We start from the raw sequence: 21,432 nt of genomic DNA on the forward strand, positions 1-21,432 counted from the left end.
TGTTTTATTTTTTTTTATTTCTTTGTTTTATTTATTGATCATCAAAGTTTCAATTTGAGAAAAAACAAAAAGAAAATATCGTTTAAAGTTTAACCATTCGAAGACCAAGTGAAAAAATAATATGTTATTATCTTTGTAATTTAAAAAAAGAATTTTAATTTATTAAATTAAAACATATAGTTTATCTCTTGGGTCAATTAATTAAAACATTGGACAACGAAAATGAAAAATAAAGAAATTTTGATCGACTAACAAAGACTAACAAAGAAAACCATTGATTTAACCTAAAAGTTTCATTTATTAATAATTTAATAATAATTCACCCAATTAATCCACCCAATTAATCATGAGCTGATATAAATAATATTTTGTGCTACTATAATACTATTAAAATAAGTTCCAACTTCCAACCACGTTTACATGAACACGAGACGATCATATAATACAATCGTGCCATTTATAAAATTAATATTTTAATTAATATCCTTATCGGTAATTCAATAAAACTTATCTTATAAATTAAATCATTGAAAGAAGTTTAAATGGCATGTTTTTATTCATCATAAAATTAGGGGAAAATGTGTAAAATTTATTTATTTGATAAATACGATATCAAATATTACTTGTACTTTTATTTTGACCAATATAAATTTGTTGCACATTGTACACATACACGGAAATTGCTTAATCCTGATATAGTTATGAATTTTCCTACAAACTAATACTTGGCTAATTTATGCTGGATGTAAAGTTAGTTTATGCATAATGCAATGCTGGTGAATGCAATCTGCCGGTAAAGACGGGAAAATCCGATTGGTTAAAACGTCGTCACGTCTGGACACCGCAGTTACCGCACACAGTATTACAACTTTGAATTTTAACGCATCATCGGGATCCTGGTTCCATACGTATTTTTATATTTACATAATTATATGATTATTAAAATGATTTATTAATTTACTAAAAAATCTCAGTAAATTTATATAATCTCTATATAAGATAATTAATTTTTAAATTTTAATATGATATGTTTTTTTATATATAAATATACAAAGACTAAATTATATTATTATCACATTACATAATCCTCTTAATATAATTTATCATCACTATCATACTCGCTACTAGTTTCACTTTCCTCATTGTTATTGTGATTAAACCCTAAACTTCTTGGTGATTTTACTCCTATATTATTATAATTATTTTCTCCTGGAACAAAACTTAATAAAGGTTTAACGTTCGTATTCCGTAATGCTATTGTATGTGCTGCATCAGGTTTTAAATCAATTTCAAGTAATGTTTTTCCATTTGGTGATAATATACTTTGAACTGGTGCACTCTTTGATAATGGTGCATCTATTTTTAATAATGTTCCCGAAGGATTTTTATGTGATCTTTGAGTCTTACTCTTAGTTAGTAAAGATCCTTTATTAAATTGTACCCCGTTTTCAATTTGCACCAATCGACCTGTAGGTGAATTATTGGAATTATTATTATTTTCATTTGTTGTATCATTATTCTTATCTAATAAAGATCCTTGGCTGAATTTTACAGAAGTATTTAAATTAACAAACGTTAAACTATTCTGATCTCTGATGATTCCGACCCCTCCTATAGCTTTACGAAGTTTTTCTCTTTCTTTAGCTTGTTCAAATAATGCATCGTTTGAAGCTAATAGTGATCCTTTCACAAATGCTTTACTTTCAGGTTCAACTTGTTTGGGAGATGGAATTTTTTCGTTATAATCTAATAGTGAACCTTCTTTAAATTTTTGATCCCCACTCGATGCTGATGTATTATTCAATGAATCTTTTATCCCATTGTCTGATTCTTTCTTTTTAAGTCCTGGGTTAGTAATAAGTCTTAGGGAATTATTTTCTATTTTACCGTATAATGTTGAATTACGAACATGTTTACGTAGGTTTTCCCATTGGTTAATAGACCTACGTCTTTCCGATACTTTATTATTAGATTCATTTAACTCCGTAGAATTCTCGCCAGATTTCTATTCCGTCAAATAATATAAATGTTAAATTAAAATTTCTGATTTTTACTAAGTTATAAAATATATATATAAAAAAAAATATATTCTGCAAACCTCTGAATAAAGCTTATCATCACTTTTGATGGTCTTTTCAAACCTTTCCGGATATTTAGCTCGTAGCAAGTTATTCTATTAAACGTGGATAAAACTTTAACATTATAAATTTTATAATATATATAAATTTTATTTTATGAAAATTACCTTAGCAGCTCGAAGACTCAACACCCAGTCTTTCATTTTATCCAAGTGATCTGCACACAAATAACGTATGTAATCATCTGGATTTTCAAACATTGCAACTTTGTCTTGAGATTTCAATGCAAAAATAAACTTGGTTGGAGATTTTCTCACGGTTTTTGTAAAAGTATACACATCAAAGCTTGCAAGCGAACAAAGGAGAGTTTCATTATTCCCCTAGTTATAAATAATGTTAATTTTTTTTTTCAAATAAAGTAATAATTCACAATTTTATTTTTACCTTTGCATCCTTGCAATGATATACAGTTCCATCTCTGATAAAAAAGTGTCTTTTCTGCCATTTATTTTTCTTCACCTCTAAATGTAGAGATCCAAACATGGGAGGTACAGCATTTTTGAATCCCTAAATAATGAAATTGAATTTAATAATTCTAGCGAATAAATTATTTAACATAAATAAATACATACTCCTAATGTCAGACAATTCCTGTTTATGTATTTTTTTAAAACAAGTGCATTTTGTTTATTTGGTTCCCAATTTCCGATGACTGTAGCAACATATTCCCAATCTCTTATCGGACGTTCTAAATAACAAATTTACAATTAATTAAATTTTATAACAAAATCTTGATATCCTAAAAAGAGAAATATTTATTATATACCTAAACCATATTCATTAATTACTTCAAATAAAGTCCAAGATTCAGAATCAGAAATTGTTTCATTATCACGGAAATAGTTTAAAATGTCTAATGCAGTTCTAGTTGCTGTTATTGACAATGTTCTATATTGACGTAAGTTTTCGATAAAGATCTGTGTTGTAAGCTAAAATTTATACATATATAAGATTAGTTTAAATTGAGAATAACAATTAACAAGAATGGTGCAGTAAGGACATCACTCACTTTAACTTCAGTGATTTTCGCTTCCTCTTTTTCAACATGTACTTCCGCCTACAATAAAATAAACAAATTTAAATACGCTTAATAAAATTGGTACATAACGATTAAAGCCAGGTGATACGCAAAATTTTCGTATAGTTAGGATTGTACCTTTTCACGACGATAACGAGTTCGAGATTTAGCTCGTTCTCTGTTCTCATTTTCTTGAGTCTTAGATTTAACAACTTCACGTTCTTTTGGTGTTCTTCCACGCTCTTCTAGTGGTTTAGATTTAACTCTCTCGCGTTCCTCTTGAACTTTTGATTTGGTTCTTCCACGTTCTTCCTCCTCTCGAACTTTTGATTTGGCTCTTCCACGTTCTTCTTCCTCTCGAACTCTGGATTTGGCTCTTCCACGTTCTTCCTCCTCTCGAACTCTTGATTTGGCTCTTCCACGTTCTTCCTCCTCTCGAACTCTTGATTTGGCTCTTCCACGTTCTTCCTCTCCTCGAACTTTTGATTTGGCTCTTCCACGTTCTTCCTCCTCTCGAACTCTTGATTTAGCTCTTCCACGTTCTTCCTCTCCTCGAACTTTTGATTTAGCTCTTCCGCGTTCTTCCTCTCCTCGAACTTTTGATTTGGCTCTTCCACGTTCTTCCTCCTCATGAACTCTTGATTTAGCTCTTTCACGTTCTTCCTCCTCTCGGACTCTTGATTTAGCTCTTCCGCGTTCTTCCTCTCCTCGGACTTTTGATTTAGCTCTTCCGCGTTCTTCCTCTCCTCGGACTTTTGATTTAGCTCTTCCGCGTTCTTCCTCTCCTCGGACTTTTGATCTTGCTTGATCGTGATCATTATCTAGTTCAATGTTTTTACTAGATTCTCTTCCTCGCTCTTCTAAATTTTCACGGTTCACATTTTCTTTTTCTGATGATTTTTCAACTTTATTCTTAGATCTTATCTGTTCTTTATCTTCAGGTTCTCTTATCCTTGATATCGCTCTTGTACTAGTTACATTAATCTGTGAATCCACATCATGATCCTGAGAGTGTATTCGACGTCCTCCTTCTCCGTTTTCTCCTCTGTATTTATTACCAAGAACTTCTCTATCATCAGATTCTTTTTCGATTGACTCCGAACGATCATGAACATGCTCAGTTTCTTTTAATTTACTAGAATTAATTGAGAAAATCTTGTTATCATTAGAATTTCTTTCCTGAGATCTTGGCCCTTCAGTATGTTCTTTCGAATTTGGTGGTTTAGAAGTTTCAATATGATCATCTGATGACTTCTCTTTAGATCCTGAACTTCGATGAGTTTGATCAATAGAATTTCTGTTTCTTTGCGTCCTTACAGGTGAATTTGTAGAATTTAATGAATTATCTTCACCTTGTTTATCTAAATTAGTATCTTGAGCTTTTGAATTAGATCTAGATCTTAATGGACGGTTTTCATCATCAGTCTCATATAAAGTAGATGAAGAGGTTTCACTACCATATTTTGATTCTTGAGTTCTTAAATTTAAACGAAGTATAACTGATTGTTTATCAAAATTAATATCTTGAGCTTTTGAATTAGATCTAGAACTTAGTGGACGATTTTCATCATCTGTATCATATGATTTTATAAAGGTTTCATTGACCGATTTAATTTGTGATTTGCCTAAACCACGACCGGTTGTCGGAGTCCTTTTAATTTTCTTTTTACCAGTTGATAAATCAAGGGATGATGTTGGGGACAAAGTTGGGGAACTATTTTCATTTGAGATGGTGGTTTTTTGATCATCAACAGCAGAATTTTTAATATCTGATAAATTATTTAATGATTTACTTCTTAATGTACCCATCAATGAACTATAATCACTATCATTATCACTTCCTGAAGTATCATCTGATGATGACTCGCTAACGTCATTGTCACTATCACTACTTAAAATTGAGGAAGGATCCATCATAGTCCTAGGAGAAAGCATAGAAGAATGTATAGGCATCACAACATCATTAACATTAGCATCTGATAAAGACCTAATACGTTGATAGTTTGAAATACCAAGTGTTTGTGAATCACGCGGATGTAAAAGATTATTATCTCGTGGTTTTGATTTCACATTACGAGAATCAACAGATTTCGATTTTTGATGAAGCGAAGTGCTATCTAAATTACGCATTTCTTTGTGAGAAGCAGATCTTTGATGAGTGTTAAAAGAAATTGTAGGTGGTATTGATAGTACTGGATCGCTAATTATGGGATTGGACGAATCTTCTTTTTTTAAGCTTCTCTCTATTTCAGATTTTAAATTATACAAGCTATATAAATTTGCATCTAACTCTAAGGGACTATCATTTTCAGAAATAGTATCCGGATTTACATCATTCGAGTGTAAAAGATCATCTGAATCCTCTCGAGCAAGATCCTATTTTATAAAAAAACAAAAAAAAAACGTTCAGAATATTTGGTATAATTATTATTTTCATTTTTATAACCGAAATTCTAGAAAAAAAAAAATTCCAGTAAATAACTAACTTACCGCGGTTAATTTATCAACCTCTTGCTGTAAAAGGTCAAACATTAATTCAAGTTGGCCACTCATAATTCTTCTTTTTACTATTTTTTTTTATTTTAATGTTTGTTTTTTTTCAAATGTTCTCTTACACTCAAAAAAAGAAAAAAAAAAAATTTCTTTTTTTTTATCAAAAAAAAAAAGAGAATTTAAAAGGTTTAGGTTGGAGGCTTTTAAACGATTGAAAAGAAAGCTTTACAAAATATTTATGTTCAAACTTTAAATAAGCATAAGTTTATGACCTATTTTTCTATATATATATTGATCAAGTTTTTTTTTTAAAAAAAAAACCACAAATAAATTAAATAATTAAAAATAAAAAAAAATAAATTTACAAAATGTTTAATTTTTGAAAGTTATAAATAATTATTCTTTTTTTTTTCTTTTTTATTTAGTTCATATTTTTTTTTTGACTTTTTTTACCGCATTTACAACGAAATATATGTATTAAACTGTTTATAGGGTAAATAATGTAGAGAGTATATGAAAAAGTGAACAAAGTTCAACTTTTTCCAAATTCATCATTATTATAATATTATATTGCCGTATCACTTAAAGAGATCTGAAAAGTATAACAATGGGGTCACAAGCAACGAGGAGAATATTCTAAAAAAATAAACTGTACAAAAAAAATTTACTTTTTCCGGAAACGTTTTGTTTCACGTATTTATAAATGATCAATTTATTCCCAAGTGATAAGCGGTTGAACCAATTGTCGGATAGTACGAATGGTGTGAAAATTTAATACTACTTGGCGAATATCAAAAACTTCAACGCTGCGGTATGACGCAATTGTTTAAATTAAAAAAGATCTTTTGTCGATTGAACTTAACAAAGAATTTTTTTTTACTTTATCCAGTCCTTTAAAAGTTAAGTGAATTATATAAGTGAGAAAAAATATATATTTATAATTTTTTTTTTTTATATCTTTTCGAAGGAATTCTTTTTTTTTGTTTGTTTGTTATTGTTTGAAGCCACCACGTGCTCTAATTCATTTCGAAATGATAGATTTTTTTAAACATTTTTTACTGTGTTCCCTACTTTTTTTTCTAAAAAAAAAGTATTATTGATCTTCATATTGATTTAATATCATTTGTGAAACATTGAAAAAAGGCTTTTCTTATTAAAATCATCATCAATTTTTTAAATCTCCCATATACGGGGAAATCTGATGCAGGTAATCCATATCAGTATTTAGTTAGCTTATAATATCGGAGTTTTTCTCGGACATTTAATAAATATCATTAAATTGGAAATTCCTTGCCGTAAACGATGTAATATCCGCGATTCCGGATTTTTTTATTGTTAATTATTATTAATTACTATATTTTTTACTATGTACAAATAAGGTATTATTAATTATTTTTTTTTTTAAAAAAAATTCACATTTTAACATATTAGTACAATTGTTTTTATGTGTATTTAATCTCCCAAAATATCAATTTAATTATTAAAAAGAAATATTAATGAAGATATTAATTATTATATAGGTATATATATATATTTATTTGAAACATATTGTATGTCTCGTTATAGTCATTATAGCCATACTGGTTCATGTACTTGTCCATTGAGTTTATATCTGAAATCAACAATGGTTTCTTTTGCTTTTTCAAGAAATCCCTTACTGAATCTTTTATCAGTTCCTATATGTAAACGATGCAAGTGTTCTTTTAAATATCTAAATAAAACTTCTAAATGAGCATCAGAAAAATCCGGTGAATATCGAAATACAAGACTTTTGAGAGGTGCCCTTGATTTAACAATAAAGATCTCTAATGATTTGGCACAAAACCGCCATTGAGCATCAATAAACAACTCTTTTAAATTCGATAATTCTTGATTAGCTATTCTTAAAAATAATTCATCCGCAACATCTGGATTTCCAGTCAATTTCACTTTCTCAAGGAGAGGACATGATGCAAAAAGAAGCATCAACTGTTGAAATTCTCTTCTATCCACATATATCTCAAGATGAACAAGATTCTGACAATAATTTGCGACAGTCGTTATAACTTGAGGTATGAAGTTGTGTTCAGGATAATAATATCTTGTTAAAGTAAATGTTCTAAGTGTCTTGCCTGAATGTTGTACTATTAGTTCCGGAAGAATGGTTTGATCCCTGAAACAACAAACATTGAAAGATAATTTTGTTAAATGAGGGAAATATGATTGTTCTATCATGTTTACTTCGTTACATTGAAAATTAGCGTGAGAAAATATTATTTCCCTTAAATTTGTTAAATGTTTCACTTCCGAAAAAATACTCCAATCCTTTACTATCCCTTGAAAATAAAAAATACGCAACGTTTTCGCTTGTGTTCGAAGTCCTTCCATGATTGATGGTAAAATACGAAATTTACATTTAATAAATTTAATTTCTTGTAAACAATTTTGTACTTTTATCAATGTTGATAATCTCTTTGCATCCTTTCTACTTTCATCCCTTCCAAAATTTGACATATCAATCACAAGTTTTCTAAGATGATGTGTAATTTTTGATAAAGCATCTAAAAAATTACTTGTCCAATGAGTAGCCCCCCACGTAAATTCGACAAGTTGTGATAAACAATTCTGAGATCCGGTATAAGTAGGAATTAATAATATTTCATTAGGAATTTCATTTACGGTAATCCAGAAAGAAATACTCGGCAAACTAGTACATCTTTGTTTATCCTCTGACCATTTTGTATTCACCATATCTATCGATAAATGACTTAGATTTGAACAATATAACACTAAAAGTCTGCATAGATCACAAGCCATTTTTTGAAATAATGATTCCGCCCAAGTAATCGATGATGTTGACCAAGTAATTTCTGAAAAGAAAGGCTTAGAACTACATTGAAAATCCATTAAAAATCGTTGAGATCGAAGATATTCAACGCCATCATGTAAAGCCCAAACTAAATCATGTATGTCAAGATGTCGAATGAAATCAGTATATGCAAAAGTTGTTAGAGGTGCCGTTGTCCATATAATCAAGTCTTGAATATTTACTGAACTTGCTGTATGTTTGTGTGCAAGAATGGTAGTCAGAGTCGCAAGGAATTTTTTTACTTTCATTCGACGTTTTTGTTCTGAACATCGACAAAATTTAGAGCAAGTATATAAAAAACGAAAAGGTTTTCTCCATAAAAATTGAACCGCAACTTCACACCAAAGTCTATTAACCAATAAAGCTCCGTGTAAAGATTTTTTATCATGTTCGAGATTAGTGAATATTTCCCAAAGACAATCACGGTTAAGGGCAGTCATTTTTAAAAATACATTGAATTAAATCAAAATTCAGGTCTATAGAAAAGTAACCCGTGATAATATTTTATTGGCTAAATTTCTCGTGATAAGCTTCCAATCAAGGATGCCACATGTCAAAAACGACACTCATAAAATGGGGACGATTATCAACTATCATTCTTTAAAACTAAATAGTAATGGAAACCGAAATTCAAAGCTCCCCTTTGGGTCAAAATGTTGATATCAAAACTCTTTTTACTAGTTTACGAGTAACATTAGATCATCATGTAAGTAAAAAAAATTAATTTATTTGGTTTTGTATTATAGACATTTTATTAATTATTTTATTTAATTCCATGGAATAAAATTTGATAGTATGATAGAAAAGAAAGAATTGTCAAGCAGTCAAGGTTTTAAGGCGTTTAAAATTATTGCAAATAATAATTTAAATTTATTTTAATTAATTTTACATTAATTCGATCTTTTTTTTTTCGATTATTATAATTAAAAAGAGATATTACAGGATTGAGTAAAAAATTAATATTTCTTGCTCATAGGTACGTTAATTTAAATTAATTATTTTTTATTTAATTCTTTATTCTTTAAATTGAATTTTTATGTTTCTAAATTATTTATTATGAAATATATTAAGATCAAACCAAAAATCATTAAAATCGATTTTAGAAGAAGCAGAAACGAAGAAAAAAGAAATACTTGAATTATTTCAGAAAGTATCATGTGAATTAGAAGGAATAAATTATTATAAGTAAGTTTTTTGTTATCATAGGTTCTTGTTAACATGATTTAGTTTGTACCAAAATTCTAATTTTTTCATCGCACTATAATACGGTTAGATATCATAAAAGTATTTCTCCTGCAATTCAAGAATTTATCGAGGCTATATCATTTCTAGAATATTTGGAACATAATCGTTTGATTTCTATGAATGATGTTGAATTAAATTTTAGAGACAAATCGGGTAATCAGGTAATATACATTTTTTTCACGGTATATTATTATAAGTTTAAAAATTTTAAATATCTTTAGCTCTTCTATTTAATTAGTATTTACAAGTAACGGTTGAGGATTATGTTCTAGGTATAGCAGATCTAACAGGAGAGCTGATGCGTTACGCCATTAATAGTGTTGGTAAAGGAGATCATGATCGTGCTTTACAAGTTTGTAAATTTCTAAGGAGTTTAAAGTCTGGTAATAAAACTTTATTTTATTGATTTCGATAAATAATTTTTAGTTTAATCTTAAACTAACTAATAAAAAAAAAAAAGATTATGATCTCCTCAAAGTATCAGGATATTCTCTCTTAGGAAGAAAATTGGACGGGATAAAAACAAATCTAGCAAAAGTTGAAGATGGTACGAACTTCAAATAATTTCTTTTATTTATATGTTATTTTTATATTTATTTTATTTTATCTTCATTACCATTTTTATTAGCTTGTTACGCTCTTACAATTAGAGGTTCCGGTAATTATTGCTTTGTTATGTTCTGACATCTAATTTATTTTTTTTAAAAAAAATATCGTACCTTGTGGTTAACATTATATTCTTTTGATTACCAATTTATAGAGTATCCAAAAGAATTTTATCAACACATCGTTAGTGAACATGCAAGAAATTACGGCGATAATATGGACGTTGATGAATGAGGCTTTATGCATTTTTATTCTTTTGAAGTCATTATTTAATATTAATAACAATAACAACATGTAAAAATAATTATTAAAGATTTGAGATTAAATAGCTTTGTATAATAATAAATTTAATATTTTCACCACTGTTTTTTTCATATTTCGTTTTCAAGTTTAATGATTTTTTTATAAATATACAAGTTGAATATTTTCATCGCAAGCAAATCCCCTCTTCCTCCCATCCAGAGTTGAATTGGAGTGGGGATATAGTCAATACTCATGTCCTTAGGAAATTGATAAGTACTTCTTGTCATCAAAGAGATGTGGGTTTTTTTTGTTACATTTCGTTTTTAGTTGTTACCACGCTCTTCCTTTGTCCCCATATATGTTTCTCTATAAATTTCTACAGAACAATGAAATCTCCTCCCACTTTTTTACCTTTAAAAATTGGATCTTCCCAGTGGTTTTTCCTTGCAATATAACGATTATATTTCACTCTTTGGTAAGAATTGACCCGATCTCGATCCCTGTATGCTCCTTGCAGATAATAAGTGCAGATCTTGGAGGTGCACTGTTCATCATATGCGACATGTGCGGTCGACTGTTTCATGTGCATCAAATGAGCATACTGACTCATCATTAATGTCCATCATGTCCATCTAAAAAATCTGAGATCTCGTAGGATTAGCAATATATAGTATGGTGCGCACGATCTAAAGCTAACCACATTTATCACATGACTTCAAAAAAAAAGAAGTAACCAAAAAATCGATTATTTTCTCTGTTAAATAATAGATCAGATCATTATCTTTCATATGGCAGAGCCCTTTTCTGGTTAAGTAATCAATTAACAAAATCAGGTATTATTATTAATTATAAAATGCAATAAATCTTAAAAACAAAACAATCCCCCCCCTATTACATCGATCAGTATTAAGTAAAAAATAAAATATTGATATCCGCATGCAAAATGTCACAAATAGCAAGCAAAAAAATACAAATTACCAATGATAAAATATTTGATAATTTTGAGGATGATGATATTTGGGATGATTATGATTTGGAGATAATCACACCATCTGTATTTGATATTATGCATCAAAAATTCTCGTAAAGTGTAATTATATATGCGTTAACCATATAAAAATTCATTTCACGTGATATGATTATAAGTCTGAAAATTTTGGCCACTAAATAAAATATTGATTGGCCTTACTATCCTGTTTCGGTCGGGATCCAGGATAGGCAAGTGAGGGTCCGCTCCTTCGGCCTTTGACCGTTGGTTTGGACGAAGTTTTATAATGGTGTCCGTTTGTTAGAATAGTGTAGCAACTTCTCATTGTAATCCTGCTTTACATAAAATAAATATAAACATTGATTGGCTTTAGACTGAGCGTTTGATGGTGCGTATATTGCAAATTTTAATTTTCCTTTGCTCATCATTTCAACACCATCATAATACATATATTTAGGAACAAATTTCTTTATATTCCCGTAATTAAGTTCAATGTCTTTCTTTTTTAATTCATTTCTCTTCCTCACGCGTCAAATTAGTAGTAATATTTATTAACAAAACTATTATTGCAACTTTCTTCTTTAGAATCCCGGCGAGTCTTATATGTAATTTTGCTACGATATAATTTATTTCTTAAATTGAGTTCAGAATTGAACTGCCTTCTTCATAATTATAAGAATAAAAGAATTCGTATATAGGTTTTCTAATATTCAATTTTTTTGAATTTCATAGGTGAATGCCAGTTTTCGTTTATTATAAGCGTTGAGGAATTTTTAAATTCGTTAACTAGTTACTTTATTATTCATAATATTATGAGATTGTTCATTTTTTCTCTGCTTGTAATAAAGGGTTTTCTGCGTACAGTAGTAAAAGTTGGCTTGATTGATTTTACGATTCACGTGATATCTTTCACCAATATTTAAACCACATGATAATGTTTCGATGTATGGGATGTGCATTCCGCGTCTATTTTATATACCTAATTATCATGTAATTAGTACCTCTGTAATTTTGTATTGTATCGACAGGTTGCCTGCCTTTCTTGAAATAAAAATAAAATAAAATAAAATAAAATTCTTATTTTTTTGATGGGTCAACCGAAAACTTTATTTTCAAGTTCTTTCATCATATCAACATCTTGTAGGGTCGGATATTACTATTTTTTATTTCAAGGGTTGCATTTCCAAGTTTTATGTCAATATTCTGAATGGAAACAACTTCAGTTATATGAGATGATTAATATTGAATGGGGCTGCTTTATATGTTATTGATAGAGATTAGGTTGTTCACGACGTCTTTTTGATTGAGATTGAGCGGGTGTGGGAGTTATATGAGTGGGAGTAACATATATACAGTATATATTCACAAGCTATTATTACAACAATGACAGTTGAAAAGAGCACGGTATCTTTATTTTCAATATTAAGTACAGTCATGGCAACTGTGATTGTTTGAGGTAGAGTGCAACTAACAGTGCAATGTGTGCGTAATAGGGCTGCTTGCTCGTTATCAAGTTTTTTTTTTATTAATAATATTCTTTTACAGTAAGTAGATGAAATTCATGATCTAAAAGAGGACAAACGACAGCATGATGTGTATTTACAGATAATCTATACATTAAAAAATTTATACTAAAAAATAGCTTTGCAACAAATCTCTATCAAAAACTCAAACAAAATCTCTACCAAAATGTATCAAACAAAATCCCTATCAAAAAATGTCCCAAATGAACCCTTAGAAAATTTCTCAACAAAAATCTATCACTTCACTTTGTGTCTTTATCATCTCCCGGTGTAATATAACATGATTTCCACTAGATGCTGAATAATTTTTACCATCAGTAAAAAAATGTCAATTTTTCAATTTTCCATAATCAATATGATTAGAATCTCCGTCATTATCAGATCTCGCCCTTTCATTTAGTATGTTGTACTTTGATTCTTACGATCATCCACATTGCTTGGTCCTTGATTGTTTGACTCTTTTTTCGTCCCTTATTGAGATTACAATATATTTCTAGCTTTACATAATATTCTAAAAATAATATAATGTGATGAAATTGCTGACTTATTTTCGGATACAGAGATTTAAATTCAATGTAATATTCTTTTACAGTAGATAGATGTAAATGACAGTATGTTAAGTATTTTTTTACTTTATAGGTAATCAAACATTTTTACAGATAAATTAAATGTCAAAAGTAGTTTTGCAATAAAATCTCTATTAAAAAATGTCTCAATTGAATCCTCAAAATTTTTCAAACAAAATCTTTATCAAAAAATGTCACATAGCATCAATTTCAATATCAAAATCTTCACTATCTGAATCTGCTCTTTACTAGTATGTTGTACTACTTTTACGATACCGATATTCTTACGGTTACATATTCTTTTCTACTATATAAATTATCTAATTTTAATTTTTGTTAATGTTAAATAAATCTTCGTTCCAACTAAATTGTTTTTTATATCTTTACGGGCAAATAAGTCGTTCCAAATTCAAGATTGATTTTACTTGCCACTCCTTTCCAGAAACTATGTTTCATGTTACCGCTTTTGTTTTCGTTTTTTTCATTATCGTTCCACGTGTCCCTTTGATGACAATATCGTTCGTGGATTATGTGCCTGATTATACCATCATTAATAGGGAAATCGATTTTTGTACATCGATGTTTTCATGTTCATGTAATCATTTAATTCATCTCCTCCCTGAATAATTATTGACTTTAGTTGAGGTCATATAAGATTTAATTTCAAATAATCATAAATATACATACAATAAAATCTCTAATGAGGGAGCCATTTACTTTGTCCTTTGTAAAATTCTTGCACTGGACAACGAATTTTACTCCCCTATGTTCAACAAATGGTATGTGTTCTGAATCTATAACTCCAATATAAATTCTTCAGGTACAATATTTGATTCATTGGATTTAAGTCTTTTTAATTCATTACTTATACCCCTAATTTCTTTAGATTTCGAGCCTTTCTTCCATACTTTTTAATCAATCTATTATAGATTACAAAATATTAATTATATATTTATGTTACTTTATTAACCTCTAAATATTTAATTGGGAATACCTTCGATATTTGTATTAACAGGATGCATCCTAATTAAAATTTCGACTTGTCATTGAATCCACCATAAATTTGTTCTTTTATCGTTATTATCACTACTGGTCCATTTATGGTAGGCTGATATAGCCGATATGTGTCCACATATTGTATATCTCATATTGTTATTTTTTCATAAGACGTAAGATCAAAATATAACAATGATGTAATAAAATTCTTCTCTTAATATATCAGACGATTTGAAATAAAAATCAAAGATATGAACGTGAGAAGTGGTAAATTTGATGATTTTTATATTAAAAATATTTTGCGGTATATCAAATGTGAACAAACATAATTGATAGTTATTTACATCTGTTATTTTCGAATTAACTAATTTTTCTTTCGTATTAGTTTTTCGCATAGTTGATTATTTTGATGGCAATGCAGGAATAAAAATTTGAGACAATTGCAAATACTTCTTTTAATATATATATATATATTACAATATGAATTCTAAAAGTAATTAATCAATGATAAATCGAAATGGTTTACTTATATGTGATTGGATTCAGTATAATCATTCCCATTGATGGAATATAAAAAAAAAAAGAAATAGTAACCAATCAGCGTAACTTTATGAGATGGTTCAGGAATGGTAATTCAAATTTTATTTCCGGTCCATTGAGATTTGAGAATGCCCTTAAACTTCTTTGAAAATTTCAATAACATGAAATTATTTTTTATATGTTATTAAACATATTTTTGTATTATTTTTTTCTTAAAGAAAATTCTCATATTATATTTGACATATATGTATTAAAATATACACGTCGTAAGTAAAAATTGGATATAATTAAATAATTAGGAAATATTTGACATTATAGAGTTCTAAATATAATTAACTTTTTATTAATATATCATAATTGTTAAACTAAATAATAATTTGTATATGTATCGGGATTATATCAATTTAGTAAAAACAATACCAATCAAAAATGATAATTTTTGCGTCATTGTTTAGATTCTTAATTTCAAACATTAATCAGCACGTGATCGATATCAATTTTGATAACAATATATTTAGCAAACAAAAAAAGAAAGTGCATAGGCGGAAGGAAGGAAATAATTCTATAGTCCTACGCTTCGCTCCGGACGATAACAGGTTTTAATCTTCATATGACAATTTTAATTTTTTAAATTGGTAATAGGATGTTTTTTTTGCTGTAAGGTAAAAATACTATTTTAAAAATTTACAAGGTAATTACCTTCCATGTTTTACAAGCATTTTAGAGGTGATTAACAATTCAAATCATTGTATTAAATATTAATATGAAAATGAAACATGTAAGTGGTGTGATTTGAATGATTGAACGAATATTCTATTAAACATAAAATAAAATTTCATCATGGTACGATCACTTACAGTAAAAAATCATTTTTATAAAGTAAGTGGCAATATACTCTTTACTAGTTAGATTTAGTCTAGATGATCACTAACTGGAAAAAAAATTTTTAGACAAAAAAAAATTAGCGACTGTTTTAATTTACTCTACGATAAACAATGAGCTCAATACTAGCCCAGACCGATATTTCTATTAAGGAGTAAACGAAAATAATGTAAATGAAAATTTTTATAGGAAAAATTTAAATAAAGTTATAAAGTGGATTAAAATAGCATAAAAATAAAATTTATAGAAATTAATACATCACTTTTATTGGATGTATGACGTTGAAAACAATCTAAATTATAATTACCAAATACAACTTGATTTTGTTTATGGTATATACAATTTTCTAGGTGAATTTTTAATTCTTCATAAATATAATAATTTTCTGGTTCAATTTCTATTTTTTATCTTTCAGTAATCAATTTATAATTGTTTCTAAAATAGTTATAAAAAATTAAAAATTGATCCAGGAAATTGATAATATGATTAGCAGAGGAAATGTTTTCAAACCATGTTGAATATCAATATCATTCTACATATATCTGACATGGTGTCTAAACATTATCCGACATGATGTCCAGACATCAGCCGGCGTGATATTCAAACATCTGAAGACTGCTAAGTGACCTCTGTTTTTGTACCAATTTTCTACACAATGTTTAACTCGCTATATCTGAGCGAATAAAAAAGTAGTGAATAGGACATTATCAATGTTGAGGAGTCTTACTGTACATAAATTATAGTGCTTTTTAATTACAGTATTATCAACGTGTAATTACTTCCGAAATTGACTTGCATAAGAACCAATCATGACAAATTATCTCACAGCTTATTTTCAATATCAACACAAAAATTGAATTAATAAAAAGAAAGGCAAAAAACTTTATTAAATTTTTAATATGCGTAAGCTTTACAATACGGTATATAAAAAAGTGCTAAACTTTGAGATCGTGAACTTGGTTTGGTTCACGAAGTCGATGTTTATGACAAATCTTAGCAATTACATTCTAAAAGGATTTCTTTAAAAACAACACTTAAGCATATAAATATACAGTGTCAAGGTACAATCATGAACTTGAAGCTATATATCTTCAATCTTCAGGTCAAGTTCAAGAGCGTATTGTTTAAAACGACCAAACCAAGCAGGTTTTTTATTGATAACAGTTTTCTTTGTAGTGTGAATACTGTAAGTAGTAAATCTTGTTTCAGGTAAAACAAAGTAAAAACTGATCTCCTCATCTGGACGTGTTATTCCACGAATATACTTTTCCAGGCCACTCTTGACGATAGGATGTCTCTCTGCAATAGTCATCTGGAAGAACTTGTTTGTAGGGATAAAAGAATCGAACGACTTATTATTTTTTTGAGTTGGTATGTAATATTTAGTAGTACCGGACGTATTTGTAGCATCTCCAATATCATCAATGTCACTAAACAACACTTTTTCCATGTTATTCAGTACAAGCCTTGGATCATTCCTTTTGAAGTCTCGATCTATAGGGCGAACTTTAAATTTTCCTCCACGTAGCAACTTTCGATGAGCAAGTCGCTCAAACATAGTACCTCGGAGTGAACCAAATTCATTCAAATCATCGCTACTATTCACAAAATCTAACAATTCTTGCTTGTGTTTTTCAGCAAGTTTGTTTATTACCATTTCGGAAACGTAATCAGACGCAAACTCTAGAATACGTTCACTATAATAAGACATTTTATCAGCGAGTTTAGAATCTGTGGAAGTTGCGAGGTCTGCCGAATTCACGAGAGTTGCTGATGTAGAAGAACCTTCAATTTCTCTCCCCTTTCCTTTATTTTGTATATTTCGTGCCTCTTCCTCTTGACCCGCCTCTTCCTCTTGATCCACCTCTTCTGCTTGATCCGCCTCTTTCACTGGTACATTTGTACAGATATGAACGAGATTATGATTAGCACTGTTGCCCGAAGAGGTTTCACCAACAAAATACATTATGCTTTTTTCAACTTCAATAATTGCAGCATCCAGTTGTTTTTGCGAATTGTAATTGCGAGCATGAAACAAGACAAATCGAGGAATCCCACCCCATTTATAATGCAGGGCCCGAACTTCTTCTTTAGTAAGATGTTTGAAAATATCAATTTTATCCCTACAAATATCGATCTCTGCAAGAGACCACACCGGCATGTATCGTACATTTATCCCAAGTGAATCAAACGTTTTATAGTATGTCATCTGGGGCGAACAGACAAGAATAGTTTTTCCACGAAATTCCATCGGTTCCCGAGCGTCTACAATATACCAAGTATCATTTTTTCCTAGGTAATCCTTGAATAGGTGAATATCGTCTACCTTACTACAGTAAACTTTGTCTTCGCTGAAAAGAATCGGAGATCTGTGATGTTGGTGGTATACGACCGTTCTATTGGCTTTTGCAATAATATAAAGCAAATAATAACCGAAGAAGGTTTTCCCAATCCCCGGGTTTCCGGTAATACGCCAACGAGACCTATTACTTTCAAAAATTATCTTGGACAAATCGAGATAGCAATCGCGGATGAATATAGTAGATATTGGATTTCCGTAATCGTCAACGCCCAGAAAATAGGAAGCATCATTGGACAAATTAAGGACATTGTCATCTATTGTCGCCTCCTTGAATGCTTTCCAAACCTTTTCAAGAGATTCATTATCATAGTTATCACTTTGAATTTCTTCTTCATCATCAATTTTTCTTCGTTTGTATCCTAAATACTGGAAAATATTAAATAATGAACGGTTATCAAATAGTCAAGCCAAAATGCGTTGACAAAATCTATTACGACTCATTTACAGCAGTGGGTTGATCTACAATAACGTGAACGTTTTTTGGGAGGGTTTGACGGTTTGATGATAAGAAGCAGGAAAGAAAAGCACATTATTGGCAAATATGAGAATGAAATTTACTTACGTCCTTTATATTCATTAATCAAATTTACAATCATTGTAGAAGCTCCAAGAGGTATTCCATAAGCTTTAAGACCTTCGTACGTTAATTTAAAAAAGATCGAGCCTTTGACTTCTTCAGCTGTTAACGTGTCTATGTGATTATCAATGTCGCTTAACCTCTCTTTCAAAAATAAATTAAGTTCTACGGCATTATATCCTTTCACTTCCTCGAATGTCGGAAGAGGAATAACAGGAACACCAGTGGAGGAACTTGCAACGTTAGACGACATAATTTTTGCGATTAAAATAGTATGAAAAGAATGGATGAATCGAGAAAAAAAATTTTGGGGTTATTCATATATGAGAAATTGTCTCACAGACTGATCTGACTCATCAGTTGATCGGTTACGCAAATTACATCACACAGAGGCGAGAAAAATAACAATTATCTATTACCTCTGATAATGAACGCCTTAACGGCGGGCCGACAAGAATTTTCCTGATATCATACAGCGTATTTCGCATGATGAAATTTTCGTTCTCTATGCTTTTACCGATACTATTGGTATACCATTTTGATACAAAGCCTCCCAGCACTCTCCAAAATACTCACAACAGCCCTATCGACCATCTTTACCATTCTTTATATTTTCGATTTCATGGTATTAACAAGGTACTGAACTGTTAAACACAAATTTATCACCATAATTCTCACTGTATCTCAATAATAGATAAGGAAACTGCTCTAACACTATATGTTTTCGCTTTTCATCTGCTTCATCAGGTAAAATAGAGATCGGAAGTCTGGATATGGATCTCCCCTGAAGAATAGATGATGTACTCACTTCAACTTTGGACGATCTGCCTGGATCGATTCCTTTGGAATCACCCGAAGAATTGGTGTCATAAGTTAAAGAAATAGGTGGGTAAATGTGGGTTGATATGCTTACTCCAAGGTATCCGCTTGCGTCTCCTACGCATTGGTCTAATCACCTCTTCGGAATCAATAATAGAGTCATCCTGATCATCGGGTAATTCAGTGTTGGATTCTTGGAGAAATAATCACTCCTGTTAAACAACATTTTTGTTGTTCTTTCCATCACTAAACTAAGTTAACCGACCTTCTCCTTTAGTCAAAATACTGTTGAACTAAAAAAATTAAATTAACCTCCCCAAAATAAATAAAAATTTTTAATGGTTATTTTGCTAATAACATTTGATATCGTGGTACACCAAGTATATTTTTTGTAAAAACTAAAATTTACTATCTACGATTTTAGCAAAAAGCCCATGTACACGAAAACTATCCTAAAAAAACAAAGCAAAACAAAATTTTACCTAAAAAAACGATAATACTATTTCTTTTCTCAATCTTCTTTACTTTTTGAGGTCTTTCTACCTGCCTATTCCATATTCACCCTCTTCGTCTTGTCTTCTTTTGCCAAACGGCTCGCCATCTTCCTATTGTTAGTGTCAATTTTCGCAATCTCACATTCTATTAATTGTTTTGATAGCCGATCCCAAAAGTTGCGATCATCTACTCCATCACGTCACCATCATTGAACACCGACACTTTATGTATTCAACCACGTCCTTCTCTGATATCTTTTCTTTATCGAGAAGTCTTGACGAACGGTCCACTCATCCATTCCGGGTCCTTATTTTTCGACTCCGGATCACGTGATTGATGATCGTACCTAAAGTCGCCTGTAACTTTTCCCGCTTCATCAGGTTCGACCGACGAATGTAATACTTCTCTAGTTAAATTCTTCTCCTTTTCCAAGAATTCGCCCAGCGCCCATTCGTGACGGTCTTGGATCTTTTCCGAATTTACCGATCCAAAAGATTCCCGTTTGAATAAAGCTTCTCTTCTTTTTGTTCGAGGACTAATTTCTTCTTCTCCAGCTGCTCCTTTACTTCTTTGAAAGTTCGAAATGACCATTTTGTTGTATCCCCTTTTTCTGCAACCAGAGCTCCAGATCCTTTTGCGACTTAAAATAAGTTGACACTTTCCACGGTCGATGCTTTTATTACTTTGAGAACGCTATTTTGGGATTACTTATGATTATTTTATTACGTTACAATCGTTACATCCAGATATTTTATTAAGATAGAGTTATCTTGGCCAGTTCTGACGGAATTCTATAACGTAAGTTGACCTAAATAATGATTCGATATGATATTTTTTTTTTAAAAAAAAATCGTTTACACATGTGATAAATATAGCATTGTCGAGCTATAGCAAAAAAAAAGAAACCATAATGATATTAATAAAAATATAAATTCAGATAATATTTTAAATTTGATGGATCGATGAACTTTGAAAATGATACGGAAAAACTTTTTCAGTTAGAATAAAAATATGAAAAGAATTAAAACCTTTCAAACGCCCATTAATTAATTTATGAAATTCACGCACAATTAAGTACTGAAAAAAATTAAAG

The 21,432-nt window shown here is 29.9% G+C and overlaps 5 protein-coding genes across 5 annotated transcripts; 1 reads left to right on the forward strand and 4 right to left on the reverse strand.

Annotated features, from left to right (window-relative positions):
* Positions 1–913: 913 nt before the first annotated feature.
* OCT59_026110 (uncharacterized protein) lies at positions 914–6,276 on the reverse strand. Its single transcript, XM_066142955.1, has 9 exons — positions 5,647–6,276; positions 3,295–5,532; positions 3,148–3,195; positions 2,905–3,067; positions 2,711–2,826; positions 2,523–2,645; positions 2,246–2,458; positions 2,099–2,173; positions 914–2,005 (listed from the first exon to the last, which is right to left on the reverse strand). Exons 1-9 carry the CDS (start codon positions 5,707–5,709, stop codon positions 1,091–1,093), a joined length of 3,954 nt encoding a protein of 1,317 aa, XP_065992523.1. The 5' UTR covers positions 5,710–6,276; the 3' UTR covers positions 914–1,090.
* A 671-nt stretch (positions 6,277–6,947) lies between these two features.
* OCT59_026111 (uncharacterized protein) lies at positions 6,948–8,916 on the reverse strand. The gene has a single exon (XM_025321585.2). The coding sequence runs from the start codon at positions 8,743–8,745 to the stop codon at positions 7,219–7,221; it is 1,527 nt and encodes a 508-aa protein (XP_025168482.2). The 5' UTR covers positions 8,746–8,916; the 3' UTR covers positions 6,948–7,218.
* A 197-nt stretch (positions 8,917–9,113) lies between these two features.
* OCT59_026112 (uncharacterized protein) lies at positions 9,114–10,582 on the forward strand (the record flags this gene model as incomplete). Its single annotated transcript, XM_025323643.2, has 9 exons — positions 9,114–9,203; positions 9,292–9,326; positions 9,429–9,473; positions 9,569–9,682; positions 9,771–9,903; positions 9,981–10,125; positions 10,203–10,289; positions 10,371–10,400; positions 10,503–10,582. 9 exons carry the CDS (start codon positions 9,114–9,116, stop codon positions 10,580–10,582), a joined length of 759 nt encoding a protein of 252 aa, XP_025168481.1.
* Positions 10,583–17,167: 6,585 nt separating this feature from the next.
* OCT59_026113 (uncharacterized protein) lies at positions 17,168–19,278 on the reverse strand (the record flags this gene model as incomplete). Its single annotated transcript, XM_066142958.1, has 2 exons — positions 17,168–18,807; positions 19,011–19,278. The coding sequence occupies 2 exons, from the start codon at positions 19,276–19,278 to the stop codon at positions 17,168–17,170; spliced, it is 1,908 nt and encodes a 635-aa protein (XP_065992524.1).
* A 1,322-nt stretch (positions 19,279–20,600) lies between these two features.
* OCT59_026114 (uncharacterized protein) lies at positions 20,601–20,930 on the reverse strand (the record flags this gene model as incomplete). The annotated part of the gene is made up of 1 exon (XM_025311775.1): positions 20,601–20,930. The coding sequence occupies one exon, from the start codon at positions 20,928–20,930 to the stop codon at positions 20,601–20,603; it is 330 nt and encodes a 109-aa protein (XP_025168478.1).
* Positions 20,931–21,432: the final 502 nt, after the last annotated feature.

Source organism: Rhizophagus irregularis, chromosome 6 (genome assembly GCF_026210795.1).
Source record: "Rhizophagus irregularis chromosome 6, complete sequence".
In the NCBI taxonomy this organism is placed as follows: Eukaryota; Fungi; Glomeromycota; class Glomeromycetes; order Glomerales; family Glomeraceae; genus Rhizophagus; species Rhizophagus irregularis.